This window comes from Corvus hawaiiensis, chromosome 15 (assembly GCF_020740725.1).
Source record: "Corvus hawaiiensis isolate bCorHaw1 chromosome 15, bCorHaw1.pri.cur, whole genome shotgun sequence".
In the NCBI taxonomy this organism is placed as follows: Eukaryota; Metazoa; Chordata; class Aves; order Passeriformes; family Corvidae; genus Corvus; species Corvus hawaiiensis.
This window is the reverse complement of record NC_063227.1, coordinates 5,170,214-5,190,207: the sequence shown is the minus strand read 5'-3', so window position 1 is coordinate 5,190,207 and position 19,994 is coordinate 5,170,214. Positions and strand designations below refer to the sequence as shown.

Below are 19,994 nucleotides of genomic sequence, written 5' to 3'. Positions count from 1 at the left end.
AGCATGAAAAAAGGTCTGCTTTGCTCCAAGTCCGTGTGTTTGTTGGTGACCCAGCTCCCCTCCGTGACGAGCATCTCATTCCTGCCACTGCCTCATTCCAGACTGGCAGATCACACTCCCACAGGGGAGCTCACACTGTTCCCTCCTGGGATGGAAATTTTGTAATTCACTGCTTACAAACATCAGTGCCAGCAGCCCTGAGGAAGACACTCGTGGCATTGAATCAGTAGTGCAAGAACATGTTTGGTGGCTTCTTACCTGTCTAGAGTCTAAAATGCAAAACATTCAGCAGACTGTGTTACTAGAGATGATCTCCTCAGTCTGTGCATGAGAACAGGCTGAAAACGTAAGAAACTGATTCCTGGGGAAGCCCGTGAAAGTGGCTTTCCTCAACCTGAATATGAAGGGTGAGAACATGAATACTTTCATTCCTGTGGCAGCAAATGCCTCCACAATCCCCTCCTGTGTGTACGCAGCCCCTGAGGGGGTGGCTGTGCTCCAGACCCCTCTCCCAGCTGGTTGGGATGCCCTTTAAAAGGTTTCATCTCTTTGCATCCTTGGCTGCAAAAAATCCCTGACTGCCCTGAGCCAGCTGGGTACCAGGGTGTGGGAGTGGTGCTCACCATGGGGAACTGTAGGGCACTGCCTGCCTGTCTGCCTCCCTCCCTCCTTCCATGTTGTCCAAGCTTGCTCTCCCACCCGGCATAGATACTTGGGGATAATTGTTTAGGGATGTGGCAGCTGGAGAACTCTGCTTCAGGTTTACTAAACTTAGGCAAGACTGGCGTGTTGGAAGGGGAAAGGCAAACATTTCCCCTTTGCAATTTTTTCTTTGGTTGGCAGAAATGATTTTACTTGAGATGTTTGGTTTTTTTTAAATGAAACCTCTGAGAAGTCATATTGCATCTTCCAAACAAACTGCTGAACTCAACTGCTTTTACCAAACGCATGCAAAATTTTCCTCTCAGGATCCTTAGAGGCCCTGGAGTGCCTGCCTTGCAAAACCTGGGGCGGTGAAGAGAGTCACTCCAGAGTGATTTCCATAGGATACCTTTAGACAGCGTGCCTACGTGTATTTATAAGTATATTCATACACATTTAACATATCAGCTTCTCTTTTGGTCTGTTACTGTGCACAGCAAGCAGAAGGAAAAATAACCAAGGTATCCAAAGAGCTGCTGCCCAGCTGGTAAACTCTGAAAAAAAACAAAACCCTCCAAGAGGCAGAGACAGGAGCAGTTTTTATCATTGGCTTTCTCCTGCCCCTGAATACACGTGGTTGTCTCTTTGTGGTCATTTCAGATGCCTCAGGAACAGTACGCGCACCGCAGCACCATGCAGACCTCGGAAGGACCCCAGGTATACAAAGTGGGGATTTATGGCTGGAGGAAGAGGTGCCTCTATTTCTTTGTGCTGCTCCTAATGATTTTAATCCTGGTGAACCTTGCTATGACCATCTGGATTCTGAAGGTTATGAACTTCACAATTGTAAGTAGGGGTTACCCTGGAAGGTCTGGGGAAGATGAGGGAGGGTGCTGGTCTTTCTCCTGAGCATGACTTCAGATACGGCTTCAGTAATGGGGTGTTTTGTTGCCATGGACAGTCCTTTTATAGAGAGGAGCAAATGTACCCAATGATCCTCTCTTTCTGCTGGACATTGCCAAGCTGAGGAATCAGCTCAGCATTGCAAATCACATTCCTCTTATCTGCTATATGTGTATATATACATGTATTTATGTAAGCAATATACACCACCCTTTCCCAATTTTCAGTTGTAAAGTGTTTTAAAATTAATGAACTCACTTATTTTGAACTGGAATGGGTTTGAGCCTTTCTTAGACTTTTTCTCCATGACTGGGAAGATAAGAAACTTGATTTGCTTTTTGCTTTGGGAAAATTCATATTTTTCTGTAACGATGTAGTTCTGGAAGCTTCATGAAATCAAATTTACAGGGTGTCTCCCTGGCTGTGGAACTTAGGTGGAGCATGTCCTTATCCTTGTACTGCTGTGCTTGGTGCATGCCAGTCCTGGAGCAGCTCTCCCTTGCTGCACAGACTCCCTGGCCAGGGTTAGCTTTCCACTTCCAGAGCTTGTGAGCCTTTATATATGGCAAATCCTTGTTTGTCAGTAGGTAATTTGGCAAGGCAGAGTGAAAATGAAATTATCAGTCCCCTCTTCCTCAAAAGTCGTCCTTGCCACCTTGTTCAGATGAGGTTATTAATTTTAAGATTGTTTGAGTCTTCAGGAGAAATCAAGCTTGAGGCTTTAATCCTGGTCTTACTTCCTGAGGGAGCTGTAAAGCTATACTTCCCTAGACAACTTTCAAGGACCTTCCCAGCCACCTCTGATATGAGCAGCATGTGTGAAGTCTTTTGGCATTTCTTTCTCTGCTCTGGTCTTGTGCAGTCCTGAACAGCTGTGGCCAGCATTATGTTATTAATGGGCCATGAGAAGTTGAATAAACAATCTCTGGCTTCCTGTACCCAGCAGATAAAATGTTGTGTCAGGGGAACGTGTAGTGTTCATTTTCTCTAACCAGGTTGCTGTCAAGGTGTGCAGAAGATTGCAGTGCATGTGTGCATAGGGAGCAAGGAATTATGAAGCAGTAATCCACAAAAAGCTCCTGTGAGTGGGCAAAGAGTGGCCAAAGTGGACCAATTAATGCTTAACCAGACCAGTTATTTAATCTTGTGAAATTGATGCCATTTTGATACCCATTTCATGCTGAACTATGGTCTTTAGATTAATGGAGTTGAGAAATAGGTGTTTCTGAGGGGATGGAAGAGTTGGGCGTATGCTCCTCATACAGGCAGTGGTGTGGGGCTCAACCCAAGAACAAAACAAAACAATTTCAAGTTATCCCTTTTCAGGAATGCAACTTTATTTCTTTCTAATAACATAACTTCGGTCCCATGGGTTTTTGCTATTTGGTGGTGGTCAGTCAGCTCTCTACAGATTGCTTGGGAAGTCAGGTGAACATCTCTGCTCTTTTCTCCATCACTGCCCTCTCATGATGCACTGCCTTTTGCAGGCCAGGTGCTGGAGTGCCATCTCCTAGGGATATGTGCAGAAACTTCTCATTTCCAGCAGCTCTCTCCCCCCACCAATAGGATACAGCCTGGCTTTTGGGGGGATGCACTAATCTTCAATTTCTTGTCTGATTCTGTTTCCTTACTTGCCCTCAGATTACTGGGGATTATTCCAGGATAAAGTATATTTGTGTATGGCTTAGTTAATTCATATCTACTGATGCTAGTGGATGATGAGCAGCATTTGGTGATAAAAACACAGGTGGTGGTGCTGAGTCCTGCAGTGGGAGCAGCTTTATGGTTGTAGGCATGGCCACACTGAATGTTTCTGGCACAGCCAACTGGAAATAAATACAAGAACTGGGCATGTAAAATGTGAGTCTTGCCCCAATATGCACCCATTCATCTCCTGATCTCCTGCTGCTCCTGCAGCCTCGCCAGCTGCTTTGGATCCTGCTCTGCAATCCCTCCTGCGCCATTCCCTGAGGCTGAGAAAACCACTTGGCTAAGTGAGTTTTTAGAGGCAGACTTTTATCTCTAAATAACAAATGTAGGGAAATTATCAAATGAGCAGATGCAAATACGGAAAAGTCTTTAATTTGTTCCTGTTCTGATAAGAGGAGTTGAGAAGTCCTTCTGGGGCAGAGGAATGATCTGAGTAGTCAGTAAGCAATAGCTGCTGCCTAACAGGTCTGAGTTACCCCAGTGCTTGCAGAGCAGAAAGGAGAGGAAGGTTTGTCTTTCTGTTCTTCTGGAAAATGTATTTCCAGCATCTTCCAACCCCTGAGCTCTCCTTCCAGAGCCTGAGTCTGTTCAACTCCACAGAACAGTCCTGGCGCTTACCAGAATTTAATGATGCTCATTATGGCCAATAAGTGCTCACAGTATTTTAATGAGCCCAGCAAACCTGCTCAAGAAAACTCAGGGGTGTTTTAAATGCTGATAGTGGGGAGTGGAGAGTGGAGAAGGGGAAGGAGATGAATGAAGCAAGACAGTCTCAGGATAAAAAAGCACCTCCTCCTGCTTGCTGTAGCAGCATCCATCCACTCCACTTCCATGTCCAGCCCTGACCTCCCTTTCTCTGCCCTCTGTATGCCCTGCTGGCTTGTGCTCCAGGAGAGAACTCCTGTGAAATCAAGCCATAAGCTTCCAATCAGTGGCTTTTAACAAGATTCACTAATTTATTCTAGGTTTTGCTTTTATTTGAACGTTCAAGGCTCAAACAAATGTATGTGTGGCTATTGCCTGTTACACAGGGCTGTCAAAGCAGTGTCGCACCTGCGTGGGGACAGCTGGTCACTGTCTGCTCTGTCCTCTGGCACAATCATTCACTTCTCATGTACTGTTTGATACTCAATTTAGTTTAAATGCCTTTATCCAGCACAGGCTGTATGAAAAGCAGGCCTAAAGGGGACCTCCAGTGTCATCTGCCTGTCCCACAGCTGGTTCCCATAGCCAGGTCCATTTGCTCTGTTTGTGTAGATCAGGGCTGTGCTGCTCTGGGACTGCAGGAAGCTCCGGGCAGGCTGCTGCCTCTAAACCCTGCCCGGATTTTTAAGCCAAACCACGGAATGAATCTGGACCAAAGCCACCAATTTGGTTGAAACCCAAATGCACGCTGAAGGTGGCCTAACCTAATTGAGGTAGAAACCTCCATCCAGCACTCAACTTTCCCATGATATATAGGTACAGAGTGCTCTGCTTCATTGAGATCTTGGACAAGCCTGGTAGTAGGTCTGTGGTTTGCACATACTCGAGGAAGTGATGTTAATGCCTGTGGGTTGTGTGTGTGACTGAGCCACTTAGTCTGCAGGTCCCACGCAGGTGATGGCTGCATCCTGCTGTCACATCAATGTGGTTGAGGGCTCAGCCTCCAGCTGTGGCAGTCTAAACCTCCAGCTGTGGTGGTCATAATCTCCAGCTGTGGCAGGCTCAACCTCCAGCTGCACAGTCTGGCTGAGGCGGGCACTGCCCATGCACAGATTTGTAGGTCCCAACTTAATTATAAAGCTGGAATGAGAGCTCTTAACAACCTTCCTCTTTCTGGTCCACCTGCACTAGCAGCCAGTGATGCTTTAGCAGCAGCCTAGCCCGTGACTGCATATTAGCACATGCATATTTTATGCTGCACGCCCATGATGTGCTGGGGATCTCTATTTCAGCTATTACTAGTGAGCTTAAAACATTTTTTAAAAAGCTTCCTGTTGTATTAGTTTCTGAGTATTACGAGAAAAAGATGTGCTTACATAAACAGAGCAAACCAATATCCTTATTTGAAGCAGTCCAAAGCTAGAAAGCTCTGATAATGGGCAATGACAGTGCATTGACCTCTTTCCACAAGGGTAACACACAATGCCTGGTATTTTAAATGGGTGTTAGGAGTCTGAAGCACCATCCATTAGTACCCCTTTATAGCCTGTTAGGCAGCAGGCAGAGCTTCAAACAGGGGAGATGAGGACTGTGTCCTGTTGTGGCTGCATTTAAATGTCAAACACCCACCTACTTGTCTGCCCATCAAACCATGTAGGACCTTTTGCTTTTCCTTTGCTCTTTCCTGGTGTTTCTATCCACAGCTCCTGTTTGCTTGTTTTGTATGGATTTGTATGGATTGTATTGTTTTGAGACAGGAGCTGTTTGCGTATGGCATCCTGTAGTCCCATATAGTGGCAGGTTCTACTAGACTTTAAACTGTAATAAATGGGAAAATAATATCTTCCCCTTAATCAGCCTGCAAGGCTTGAAATTCCTGGAGAACTGTCTTCTAAGAATCATCCAAAGTAAAGGCTTCAGATTAATTTTGTAAAGACAGCATTCTGCAGTTTGGTATTCAGGAGTCCCTTCATGAGCCGAACTTAATGTGTTCCTCCAGCCTGGGAGAGCACCCAAATACCTGGAGGTATTTGCAGATGTGTAGCTGTGGTGCTTAGAGACAGGGTTTAGGGCGGACTTGGCAGTGCTGGGTTAGTGGTTGGACTCAGTGATCTTAGAGGTCATTTCTGACCTAAATAATTCTGTGACTCCGTGTGCTGCTTCTGGGCCTGAGCAGGCTGCTTGTGCCATCTGTGTGTGCGCCTCCGAGGGAATGCAGTGTGGGAAGGGGCAGGCAGTGACCCCCTTCCACCTTCCTTGGGGTACAGAGAGGGGCATCTTCCCCTCCTGACCCAGTCAGGCTCAGGCTGGGGGTCCCTGACCACAGCACGTGCCACCTCTGGGTTCTCCTTCTATAACCACATGGGGTTTGCACCCTTTAGCATGAAGTTCAGCCATATTTTATTACTGTAATTGAACAGGAGCAAATTCTTTCAATTGTTCAGATTTTTCCCCTTTTTTTTGCCTCAGGCTGTTTATAGCTGAAGGGGTCTGGTTTAGCATCGTTGAATGAAATGTTGGCAATTTAGAGAGACAAAACGCTGCTGTAGATGGCACAAATGCTAAATATCATTATTATCTTGCTTTCTTTATTAAAAGTTGCTAGGAAAAATGAGCTTTTAAAATTTGGTTATGAACAGTTATTTCCAATACAATTACTCCCTCTTGTGTGTAAACTACCTGCCACATTTCAATTACAGGAAACCAGTGGGGTAATAACACAGCAGTAAAGATGGATTGGTGTTAGGAAAGCTCGTTGCCCTAGCAAGCAGGATTCTTCTATTAATGATTTAAAGGAAGAGACTTTGTTCTAATTTCTTTCTTTTTTTCAAATCAGAGATTGGCTCAGAAGAAAACGACTGTGCTCTTTATATTCCCTTTTCATGATTTCTCTGGGGTCTCTTTAGGTGCAATGGTAAGGCCAGCATGGGAGGGAACTCTGATCAGCGTTTCAGCTTCTGCTTTGTGGTGCAGTTGTAATCACTCAGCTAAAATTGGCTGGAGCTAGAATTAATATTACTATATCCTTATTAAGGAAAGAGTGAAGTTCTCTTTCTCTCCCTCGACCTCTTGCACACACATGCATTACAAAATTGTGCATTTTCCCATCCTAATTCATGTTGCTCTTTCTACAGAACAAGTAATTGTTCTGAGACTGCCTGCATGACCCAAGAGCTTTGTGTATTTCCCTTCTTTCCTCATTCACATGGACTGCATCTTCTGATATAAAGATGTTAATCTCGTAGTGGCCTGACAACACCAGCAGCGCTGTGAGTGATTGTACTATTAAGTGAAGAAGTTCCTATGGGTGAAATCCTTCCTGGCTGGAATTTAGCAGGAATCTTGGCACTGACATCGGTGGATCAAGCTCTCCACCATAATGCTTTTTATTTGCAGTTTTCTTTGCAGTAATTTCTAATTGCTTTCTTCTAGGTTGAGGATAAAATGTGCTATGCTTTTCTTTTACTCTTTTTAGAGATCCGAATTTCATTCCTGGAGGGTTTCTGTTTCTGCATGAAAAGCAACTGGGATTACTTATCTTCTTAAAAAATATATATGTACTTTTTTGCCTTCACTCATTTGGAGTTTAGAATAATATAGTAACTTTTAATGGGATACTGTGTGAAGCTATTGAAAGTTTGACCCCTTCATTGCTGCATTCTCCAGGGCATCAAGGATTTGGTACTGGTGGCTTGTTGAGTTGAAGTGCATCAGTTTCTTCTAGTGTTACACCTTTGAAACATCAGTCTTTCATAATATTTCATTTTTATTATCCTAATAACCACATTTTCTCAGCCAGCACAAGCACATAAGGCTTTCTTCATTCTTGTTACCGAAAAGTGACAAAAGGTCCCCATGTTTTTACCTCTCTGTCTCTACTCTCTGCTGAGCCATTGAGTTTTTCAGAGGGCTGCCATGGCATTGGATATGCTGACAGTAATGCCATGGGAGCAACAGGAGCAGTGAAATAGTAAGTCCTCTACTTGTGCCACTAACCCAAGCTGCAAATGCTGCACTGCAATCACTCAGGTAATTCTTTGGGTTTTCTCTTTGCTCAAGGCAGTCTGTGGTGTACAGAGTGTTGTGATAGCAGATGGCCCTTTCCCCTCAAATATTTTGGGTTGGGTTTCACGAGGAACTGAGGTTTATGTGACTGTGTTTCCACCTTGATGGACAGGCTTCCAGCTCTCACTTCTCAGGTGTTACTCAAGCCATTTGAACAGAACTACGCATCCAGGAGAAACGAGTATCTCAAACATATTTAGTTACTGCATTTTTCAGAAGCAGAACAAAGAAGTCTTGTTTATTGGTATCTCTACTGCGAAAGAAGCTGCTGCATAAATTCTGTACTTACTACTCACCAGGAGTGAAGGATGTTATAAATGTCCCCATAGTAGAGAAACTTTTTTATTGGTGCTGTTTTCCTACTGGACACCAGAGAATTTAGCCCTGACATCCAAATACTCCAGGACACATCCCTTGGTAATTTGCAGTTCTGATTTGGAGGAAACTCAGCAATACCCATGTCCTCATACCTGCAGTTCAGTGCATGTGTGCAGGCAAACCATCATCTGCCACACTTGCTGTATGGGCCAAACTTCCTAGCTAGCGAGCAAGCAAGCTGAGACTCAGTAACTGGTCGTCTGTATATCCACAGCAGGAAAATACCTGATTGCGTTAAAAATACATTGTGTCTTTGTTTGATGTCTCCAAGAACAGAGGGATACAAAACCGCTTCATTTCCAGGCATTTCTGCCTGTGAGCACAGAGGGCCCTGTCTGTTGGTGCCCCAGGTCCCTGCCGCGATGGGGGGAGCACGATGGGATGCGTTAAGAGCCCAGGAGGAGCTGCTCAGTGTGAGATGGAGCAGCAAGGAGGGCAGGCATGGGCTGTGCAGGGGGCGAGTCATAAACTCTCGATCCCAGATCCTCTCTCCTGCCACCTCCCTCCAGAGCAGATTGTTCTCAGCTGCTCTTTCATCTGAAGAAATAAGATATTTCATATTAGCATTCATCTCAGTTCCAACAAAAGATCTTCAGACTAGCAGTTCTGAAGCAGAGAGAGATTTGTCTCTTAGAGAACATGTAAAAGGTATTATTATAAATGTGCGAAAGAACAAAAACAAGCTCGCTGCTGAAACGCCGATAATCAGTTAGTCCTCTGAATAGCTTACAATCTGATCCTTCCCCATATTCTCACAGTGCAGGAGGAGAAATGATTTAATTTGGGAATCCACACAGAAATGACGTGCCATGCTGAGCCATAGAGTCAGTTTTCTACTGCTGCCTCTCTTGTTCCTTGAGTTCTTTTTTTTCTTTCTAAGCTTCCCAACATCCCTCCTGAACTCTCTGCACAGCAGAGAGCAATGACCTTCGAGGCTTTCAAAACCCAGCAGCCACTGCTAAAACAAAAGTACAGTTCCTCTGAAGCACCTGTTCTGCATGGCTGCCTTCAGGCTGAGGTGCTGCTTGGAGCAGCCTCCATGCCTCCTTCCACTCATCCTGGAACTGCAAAGCCATCAGCTTTTCAGAAAGTGTTTCTTGGCATTCTGAGCCCCTGCTGTTGGAGCATAATCCATGGAAAGGGAAGGGAGGTGGCTTTCTCTCAGAACTGTGAATGGCTGAGGAAAGTGGGAAGTGCTGAGGAGCAGAAACCTTCCTGTGCTTTGGGTCCTGCCTGTTTGCTGGGATGAGCTCGTGTTTGGCTAAAGAAAAAGGGAAGCGCCCTATTCTCCCCACAGCTGTGCATTTACTTTAGTTACCTTCTGCAAGTGTCAGATGCTGTGATGACTGAGGAGTTCAAGGCCAGAACTACAGCCCAGTGCCAGGCAGAGTCTGTCTTTCCCCTCCTGCAGGGGCAAATATTCTCTTTGTATTAGCTCTCCTCCACTCTCATGCCTCATTTGATAGATGTATTTATAAAATACATGCTGCCATTTCCTGTGCCTGTTCTTCTGGAGCTCTGCCGTGGAGATGAGCTTGAATATATCATTCAAATTCATCATAGCTTGAGTTTTAGTTCTGGCCATTTCCACTTCAATTGCATCCTCCCCATTACCTGTCCTGCCTCCACTGCCATGGCCAACAGCAGGATGGACTGAGGTAATTATTTTCTATTTAGGCCTGTTTCTGAGGGACTACACTCCAGTGCACTTGCATGAAGGACAGCCTGTTAGCACTGAAATAATGTGGTTGCAGACAGACTTAGAGAAGAGGAATAGATTCACACAGGTAATTCAGCCTTAACCTCTTGAGTTCTCATTACTTTGCATCCACCCAGTGCTACTGCCCACTTCTTTCCTTTTTAAATGAGATCCAGTAACTAACAGAGAAATTATGGCAATTTACTATATGAAATTTGTGATTATTTGCATTTAATTTAAGGCTTCTCTTGGGAAAATGAAGGGCAGCTTAACCTCAGAGAAGCCTCTACATCTCCAGTAATTGCTTCTAATTGAAGTGTTTCGAGTTTCCATCCCACCACAAGAAAAGAAAAAAAAGCCCCAAACCTGAAGAGTTCACTCCCACACACAGGGTCCCTGAAAATTATTTTATCCTTGTGCAATTAAGGTGACAGAGGGTCCTTACAAATGATTCTTCAGTGTGGGTTAACCAGCTCAAATTAAAGTTTCATTACTGCAAAGGCTGGTTTGTGGTGTGCTTCTGAGAAGTGCAAGGGGCACAGCCCGTGTTCCTGAGCTGCTGTGCTGACAGACACAGATGCAGGGCTGCAGGTGCACCTCTCTTGCCTAAGTGCTCCTGATGGTTTCTGGTTTTGTACAGGATTTTTGACTTCCAATGGTATTTTACTTATTACTGTCTGCACCTTTTTGGCTCAGTGTGTCCTGTGAAACACAGGAGAGGGGTTTTCTCAGCTGGAGGTGTGCAGAGCTGAGCAGCAGGACAGCTTTGGGGCTGGGAACATCTTAGACATTGCCCTGCATCTCCACCTGTGTGTGTCTTAGTTTTCAATGCTGCAAAAAGCGTATGCTTCTCATGCCAGCACCCTTCCCTGGTCATCCTGGCACATGGGGTGTGTCCCTAGAGCAGGGGTGGCATTTTATAAACCACCAACTCTGGCACAGGCGTTTGGAACCAGCCCTGCTCTGCCCAGGGCCCGCAGTGCCCGGCCAGTGCCCAGGTCCGTGGTGCTGGGGGGCTCTGGAGTGCCCGAGGGTCCCATGTCTGGGGAGAGGAGCCTGTCACCTCGTGATAAAGCCAGCACCTCCAGCTCAAGCAGCGCTTCAATTACACAAATTCTGCCTAATTACAACTATCAGCATTTCCATGCAGCTTCTGGCAGTGATGTTTCTGCTTGCACCCTTTGGCTCTGTTAAATCCCTCCTTGTATTGTGGATCTGCAAACAGGCATGACATAAATAAAAGTGTGTATGTTGTAGCAGCAGACATGGCCATTTTCTGCTGTTTATTCTTTCCAACTGAAGATAGCAAAGTTGAGAAACACGAGAGTGTTCTGCTTTCCTGTGTTCTCACCTTGTTCATTAACGCCTGGTATCACACAAGTCAGCAGGAATGTGCATCTGATTTCTGCTCTTTATTATCCCTAAGGCTCTCTTTAATGTACACTGAAACACATAAAATCTCTAGATGGACTGAAATCTTTCAGGGTAACCTCTGAGATGGCTACGGGTGAATTGTCAGAAATGGTAACATCGTTGTTTGTCATATTTTTTGGAGTTGCAGCTGCAGGTAGACACATGAAAACATTTGTGACCTGCCTCTGTTAACTTCTTAGCAAGCAAACATGCTTGGAAAAGTGCACCTCTTCATTTTAAGAATTAAAAAAAATGTTTTAATTCTTTATGCAGAGTCCTGAAGTACTTGTATTTCGTGTAGGTGCAAGTCATATAAATGTGTGTAGGTGCTGATTTTGATTCAGATTGTTTAATAGGGTGGTATTGTTTCTGACAACAAATACTAATCTTTCAAAACAAGACATTAGAGAATTTTGTTCTAGGAAACGAGGAAATCAAATGCCTTTTACAGTCTTTAGTTCCTCTCTATAGTAGAAAGGGAATTCCTGCTAATTACATTATTGTGCACACAAACCACTTCCAAATGAAGCACTTATTTACAGGGAGATATCATCAACAGAGACTGATGGAAGGCTTGCAGCAAAGCCTTGAGCCTGTTGAAGGGAGGAAATTCAATCTGAGCAGCTGATGGCTGAGTTGTGAAAATATCTGGTGGATTTACAGAGAACTGCTTTGTCCTGAAGGGAGAACAATTCAGTTCACCAGCAGGTATAGACTGAAAGGCAAATTTCATCTTTATTTGAAGTTTCCTATTGACCAAAGATATTTGTCTTTGTTAGTATCATAAAGGAGTCAGCCTTGTACGTTGCCCAAGAAGCAGGCTGGATGTTAGAAAGCTGATGTGTGTAATTCCTTTCTTCTTCCCAGTGGAGCTACATTTACTGCCATTACACCTTTCTTCTATTAGGAAGCTTTTGTGCAGAACAGTTTGCCTTGTCAGTCCTTTTTATACTGAGCAGAGATTGAGGAGCTTTTACATATTCAGGGCTAAAATAACAATTCTCTGTATAGGGAGGCTGAGGCCAATAAAGACCCTGATGTTCTTGCCATGTCAGGAGCCCTGTGAGGCAGCAGGAGCTGGGGCATCCTTGGCTCCTTTCCCCCAGGAGCACCACTGTGGTCACTTCCCAGCCTCCCAGCTTCTAGCCAGGGCAGCTCATAGCAAATTTGCACTCACCAGCACGGCATTGAGAGATTTCCCTACAGGAGCAATCTGCACAAGGGAATGCCTTCCCCCTTGAGGGCAAAAATCTGTGCTCTCTAGGTGGGGTCAGAATCCGGGGTGGGAAGGTAGTTTATTCCAGTTTTGCCTGTAAATTATGCTAAACAGACATGGAGTGGCCAGTCAGTTGTTTCATGTCTCGGTTCTCCTCTTATGCGGATGTAAATGGGTGGCATCAAGTTGGGGTTACACAGTTATAAGTGAGAGAAGAACAGAAGGCAGCTGCAAAGGACAGGGATTTAAACTTTGAAATATGGACAGTATCTGGGCAATTGCAAAGAAGAGTCAGACCTGATTTGGAGGTTTTTTGGAATTTTTTTTTCCCTCTCATAGTCAACAAAAGAGACTACTGCTTTGGGTTGGTAGTAATCTGCAGGGTGACATGTTAAATGGATTTCACTCACCTACTGAATTTGTCAGTTTAAAACAAATGCATAGATGCTGTGAGGATTTGTGCTGTACAGAACACATACAGTGACCCAAGAGAGCTCTACAGACAGAAAGAGCTGGAAAAAAAATACACATCCATGCTCTGAAGTCTTGCAGAAGCAGGCTTCCAGCTTTGGAAACATGGCATAGGAACCTGGAAATGGTGGACAGTTGCACCCCTGTAAATGAGAGTAAACTAATCAGTTGTGCTCATTGCTCTCTTTCCTTTTCCTCACTGCATGTTTTCCTGTTCTTGAAATTCATCCATCCAGTAAGAAATGTGAAGTTAAATGGCTGAACTCTCTGCTCAGTCACAGTTCTCCCTGGTGCTCCTGTTGGAGGTGCTGGCTGAAATGCTCACTGAGAGCAAGTGTGGAGAGATTATGAGATCCATGGTGGGGAAATGACCACCATCCATCCAAAATGTTTTCAGCAGCAGCACTGGGAAGGGAATACACTGGTGCAATCTGTAGCTCTTGTTTTTGTTTGAAAGGTCTCTAATGAGCCATGTGTGCACTGCATTTCACCCTGGGAAATCCCACTGAAATCTGGCGCTCGCGTTTCATTTCTTGCGCTGCTATATTTAGGGCAGAAAGCAGATCTCCCAGCGTGGCTCCTTCTGGCTTGTAGAAACCCTGCAAAGTGTCTTAGTAATATACACTAATTGCTTACCAAAGCTGCCAGCTCCCTGTGAAAATCCTTTAAAGAGATGGGAAGTGGAAGCAGAGCAGTTGCCTGCACTTTCTGCAGGCATGTGGCAGCAGCCAGTTGTCGTGTCTGTGCCATGGGGATGAGGGACAGATGACCTCAAGGGATGTGATGTGATCTTCATTTCAATCACTGCTTTTCTGCCCCTCCTTTTTTATCCTATGGATGTGGAGCCCAATCAGAGGTGTCTTTGTTGAGTTTTAATGAGTGAATTAGATATTTTTTTAAACCTGCAGTCAGTGGTAGTCACAGAGTGTGCATATTCCCTTTCTCTGATGTACTTATTTTTAATAAGTTCCCATCTTTCTTGACCTTAGTTCCACTAAAAGTCATTCACAGCCATGCCAAGTCAGGTATTCAACATCATCTTGTTATAATCAAAGGAATGAACCTCTCTGTTCAATACAATCTTTTTCCTGTGCTGACGCCTGCCAGCCCAGCTGTACCCAGATTTCTGCAGCTGAACTGACAGGGTGCTCCAGACCTTCTGTTAAAGAAATGTGGTGCCATTTTTTAATTGTGGGTAAGAGAGAGAAGCAATACATGCCAGTATTAGGAGTGTCAGGTGAGAATATGGTAGTTTTATATTCTGGAATTTGGAGAAGTATTTCAGGTGTGGATACAATATTGCTGCTAGCAAGAATTTTCCTTGCTTCTTTCCAGTCCCGTGGGATACTTTTCTCTCTCATGGAAGATATTAGCAGAGTTCTATGAACTATGAGCACCTGCAACCTTGCAGACCTTTGTTTATGGTATAGTAGAAAAATATTTTGACAATGGGTATTTTAGGATTTTAGTCAATCATCCCAAGGGGTGGCTGATCCTTTGACCAACTAGACTATGAAGAAAAAAGTCTATAGAAGAGTTCGTAAAATAATTAAATAAATCAATCTTGCTGCACAATTCCTGCCTGCTAGATTTCTCTTCTCCTCCCTACCACTGCAGGATACCGTGATATTCCAGGTATTTCATATCTTTTCCATACTTGTCTATGTAGGAAAAAAAATCTTTAAAACTTAAGAGTAATGGAGTGACTACAGTTTGGTAGAAATGACATTCAAAATCTACTAAATTAAGCAGAGAACATGTCCATCCCAGCAGCTTTCTGTTATCTTTCACAGTTCTTTGATAGGGATGTAATTTTCTGTAATCACTCAGAAAGATGGTTGGATATTTTTTCTATTAAATTCTGAAGGACTTAAACCTTTTCTGGCTTACCTTTGCTATTTTTCATGTTTATATACAACAGTATAATGCATCAGCATTTTTATACGTTTCCCATATAAAAATGAGCCATGTTTATGGAGGCTGTCAGACTTTCTATTCCACAGAATAACTGGAGCATCGCTGTGAGTTGACACCAGCCTAAAAATCACATATGGTTGCTGAAATGTCTTATTTTATGGCCCTGATGCTGTTTAATAGCTAAGCTGTGCCCTTTTCTTAATTTACTGTCGCTATCCAGGAGTGCATTGGTGTTGGGGGATGCTCTGCAGAGGTTCCAGGGTAGCTCTGCTGCTTTTGTGGGTGCCCTGATCAGCAGAGCTGCCTGTTGGGTGAGGAACTGCCCAAGCTGTGATAATTAACTGGTGAGGTAAACCACTCTACACTGCTTTAACCTTCTTCCAGCAGGTTTCTCCTACCAGGCACTGGAATGTAAAATGATTACTTTTTTTCCTCCCTTTCCTCTGTATTTAGCCTCAGGAGGTTTTGGATAGGTTTTGGCTATTACAGACACAGTAAATGCCTAGCTGGAAGCTATCCGGTATTCATAACCTTAAGGTATTTAGGAAATCATAAAAGCTGAGTGGATTTTTTTCTTTTTCTTTTTTTTTTTTTTAAGAGAATAGCTCCAAGAGCTGAAGGCACTGCCTGCCTTTCAGGTAAATTCCATTCAGGATGATAAATTATGGCTCAACTGAACCAAAATGTTCCTAATGGCCCTAGTCAAAAGGCCTATTACAGGATGTCTAACTCACTTAAATTCCTTTTGGCTTTAAATTGTTAATGATTAAGTGTTTAGGGCTAAAGTGATATACACTTAAAGGGCACTTTGCTTTTAGGTTAGCAAAACTGAGCACCTCAAGTGAGGGACACAGATTCGAGTGACCTTCAGGCAGAGGAATCAGGATGTTGTCTCGACAGGTGGGTAATTTTGTGGGAATATTTGCAGGACACCAGGCAGGTTAGTGGAGAATGAAGCAGAGGAACATTCTGGAGCAGAGTGGAACAGCAGCTTTGGCCTGCCCTGGTGGTTTTTAAATCGCACTTTGGATATTGCAGAGAGAAAGTTTATTTGTCTTTTGTTACGACATTTGGAGAAGTAAACATTTGGTGATCTCAAGGGTGTTTTCCCAAAGGAACAGCTGATAAGTTGTAAGGCACCAGTCCTGTGCTGGCTTGTGCAGTTCCTTGAGTTTAAGTGTGGTTTTGCAGCAATGAAGGTGCCAAATCTGTCTGGTAATCAGAGAGGTTTGGACTCCTGTCCAGTCCTGTGCTGCTGACCAGTGAGCAATGCCATGTGTTTATCCGAAAGGATGTGCAATTATGTTTTAGAAATCCCTTCAGCATTGTCAGCTGTAGGAACTTCTCAATTTCTTAGATTTTTAATGTCTCCTGAGGGGGATCACAGAAAATTCCAAGTCACTTCACACCAGGCACTTATGGGACCTGGGAACTCACAGCAGCCTTGCTCACATGGATGTTAATGTTCAGTTTGGCTTTTTTAAACTCATGGATGAGTTTATTGGAATTGAGTTTTCCCTTCTAATCCTTTTCCATGAGTGTTATCAGCACACAGATTCAGCAGTTGCACGCACTGCCTTCTGCTCAGGCAAAATCAGAGGTGGCCTGAAGATCCCTGGATCAGACTCACACTCACCTTCCTTTATCCAGGGCTTTGGTTCAGGGCCAGCAAGCAGCACATGCAGGAAAGAATGCCAAGCAGAAATACCAGGACTGGCCCTATAATAAAACATATGCCCATGCACAGTTTGCTTGCAGAAAAAGCTGAAAGCGTGTTTTCCAGAATATCCACATTGCTCCTTGGGCTGCACAGTCAGCTTGCAGGCATCTAGGACCATAACACTGCCATCTTCTGTCATTTTTATTGCAGAATAAAAGACGTATTCTTTATAAATTTCAAAATACCCATTTTCCTTTAGTTTTTCCCCTCTTGGTGATGCAGCTCCCCACTGGGGGTTTTAAGCAAACATTGTTCCCAGCTTGTTTGGGATGCTGTTGATGGGAATTCCTGGCCCAGTGCATTGCAGACGTCTGGCTCCTCCAGAATGTTTCTATTCCCCGCTGTGTTGCTTCCCCTTTGATATCTGATGATTCAGCAGGTCTTTAATTGCTGTTCCTCCTAGCAGGGAGTTCTCTTGCTCAATACATTAAATATTTGATTGCCCTGCGTCTCCAGACAGAGCAGGGCACACGGGGGATTTAGAGCTCTCAAAGCAAAGCCTGTTGCCCTTCCAGACAGTGAGTCTGGGAGCTCAGCCCGAGGCCATGCCTGGGAAGCCTTGCCTGGAGCCCAGGGGGAACGCAGGGATCCGAGCAGGCCAGGTGGTTTGGGATGCTGGGAGGCATTTTGGGATGGCAGCAGCTGTGCTCGGTACGACTTGCTGCATGAGAGTCCGCATATCACCAGGGAGGCCCCCTGCATGGCCAGGAGGCAAGCGTGTCCTGCAGCTCCCAGAACTCCTTTTTTGCTCTTTTTTTAAAGAAGCAATGCAGAGATAACCACTGGGGTACTCCTGTGCTTGGGGGATTGTGGTGTGCCTTCAGGAGCTCAGTAGGATGGGCTGTTATAGCAGTACAATTATCTTCTGGTAACTTTCTTGAATATTATGCATGTATTTCATACTCAGTGATCCGAAATAAGGACACTTTTAGTCATGTTTTCCAAGTGTTTCAGATGGATGCACTGTGTAGGGACAATCTCTGTCTTACAGAAGGAAGCCTGGCTTCCAGGTGGGGCTGCTCCCTGGGTAGAGTTGGGTTTCCAGCCTTGCAGGTGGCTCCTTGAGAGGGGAAGTCCAGTCCAGCATTCACAAACATGCAGCACGTGCTCAGAAAGCTGGGATTTGCTGATGCCTCCCTGCTCTGGGGAGGAATGCACACGATGCTGTGTGGGAGTGTGCAGACTCACACTGTGGGGAAGCAGGAGCAGTCCTGAGGATTGTCAGCAGTGTAGGCTTGAGGCAGAAGCTGCAGTGCAGTCTGTGGAGGAGAATATCCCAAATGTACCTCTCTGCATCTGCTTTTGGGCTTCCTTTTGCTCTGAAGTCTCGCTGCCTCCGTGTTTCTAGTGGAGCGTGGAGTTGTGTTGGGAGTAGAACATAAAGGAATGCTGAGAAATGCAGACAGCAGCGTGCACTTCACATACATATTCCATCCCTTCATCCCTGGTGGATGGCACTGCAGAGAAGAAAGACTTTGGCGGGAATAATGGGGGAAGGAAGAACCCTACAGCCTCACTTTGTTAATCCTATTAGCCTGGTCCTAATGTAAGAGAGGCTGCTGCAATGCACATGCTCAGGCAATGGCTTGAAAAAAAATCGCACAAGTTTCCCTCCCACTGAGTCAAAGAGAAGCAATCTCACTCCCACTGAAATGAAATAAATGTAGCTGCTATTAGAGCAGAGCAGTGAGCACCAGAACTATCATTTTGTAGAGCAGACCTTTTAAATGGACTTCAGATTAAGAAAAATAGGTGCGGAATAAAATTCTGTCCTGAAGCAAAGTTGGCAGTACTGCAGCAGTGAGACAGAGGAGCCCTATGAATACATAAGTGGTGTTTTCCCACATTATTCAAAGTGCCCACTTGCTGAGCAAGTGGAGCAGAAAGTTCTCGGCAGATGAGGAATGGGGAGAGAGCAGTCCATCCACACGGAGCCTTGACTTCTGCCAGCCCATTAATATCAGGGATGTCTGTGACCTTCCAGTCAAGCAGGGGAGAATAACTCATCAGCAGTCAGGTTCAATCCAGCCAAAGTTTCCAAGATTGAATGCTTACTTGCAGACTAGATCTGATCGCCAATTTTATGATGAACCCTTCCTTGTCCTTAAAATTTTCAGTGTTCAGGCTGCTGCAGGTTTCGAGCTCCCCGGCATAAGCTATGGTGCTGTATGCAAGGAGAGAGCTTGAGAGGTTTCCTTTCCTCTGAGCAATGCAGAAAATTCCCTCTATGATGCCTGATGAGAACCATTCTGTGTCTCAGAATATATATATATACATATATATATACTGTATATATATACTGTATATATATACACAGTATCTGGATTTTGTATCTCACCTGGTGCCCTCAAGGCGAGACAGTTGCCCTTGTGTCCCTTCAGCCACATCCAGCTCTCCAGGAGCTCAATCCCGTGGTTCTGCCAGGACTGAATGACCTTCAGGGATGAGATTGGCCATTGTGGCCCTGTGGCGAGGCTTTATTTTTGAAGGATGCCACTTAGAGATTTGACCATTATCTTCCTTAATGGAAACCAGTTGATGGTCCAGTCCTGTCTAAGGTAATAGAGCACACAAGGAAAGCTTGGTGACTGCCAACTTTCAGCATAAGCTGAAGGCTTTTGCAGCAGCAATACACACTGTGTTCTAGATTGGAAAATCAGGGAGTTGGCCACTGTACACAAACATCTCAGCTCTCAGGAGTGGATTTGTAATGGAGGTGGGCTGAGTCACCTACTCAGTGCCCATGTCGGGGAAGATTTCCATAGAGCCAGTTTACCTGTCTCCTGTTGATAAAAATAATTGGAATTATTGGACCTTCAAAGCCGTGGAGAAAGTAATGGATGACCAGCTGCACTTCAAATGAAAAAGTAATCTGTGGAATAATTGCTGCCAGTCAGCCCGAGCCCAGCTGTGAAATATTAATGGGTTGCTTGATCAGTCTATACAGAGCTCTCAATCATCCTCCTAGAGAGCAGCACAAACCCAGCAAACAGCTCAGGATTTGTACTCAGCCACATTATTGACAGGGGCAGAATAAGATGTTCTGCTGTGGTATTTGCTGGAAGCAAGTAACAGTTGTTGGGTGCTAATGGAAAACTTTTTCATAATATTTATGTGTTCAGAGATGATCTGTCTTACTCCTCTGGCAGCACCCACCGTGTCTCTCACTGGGGACAAGCAGTGGCAGCTTGTGGACAGCACTGCTGTAAAACCTG

At 44.7% G+C, this 19,994-nt stretch overlaps 1 protein-coding gene across 4 annotated transcripts in view; it reads left to right on the top strand.

The window, feature by feature from the left end:
* The window catches only part of SGCD (sarcoglycan delta), a 307,493-nt gene that overhangs the window by 184,064 nt on the left and 103,435 nt on the right, over positions 1 to 19,994 (top strand). For all 4 annotated transcript variants that reach the window (XM_048319443.1, XM_048319444.1, XM_048319446.1 and 1 more), the window contains one exon: positions 1,303 to 1,488. In XM_048319443.1, coding sequence (XP_048175400.1) covers positions 1,303 to 1,488 — 186 coding nt within the window. The remainder of the gene's footprint in view (positions 1 to 1,302; positions 1,489 to 19,994) is intronic.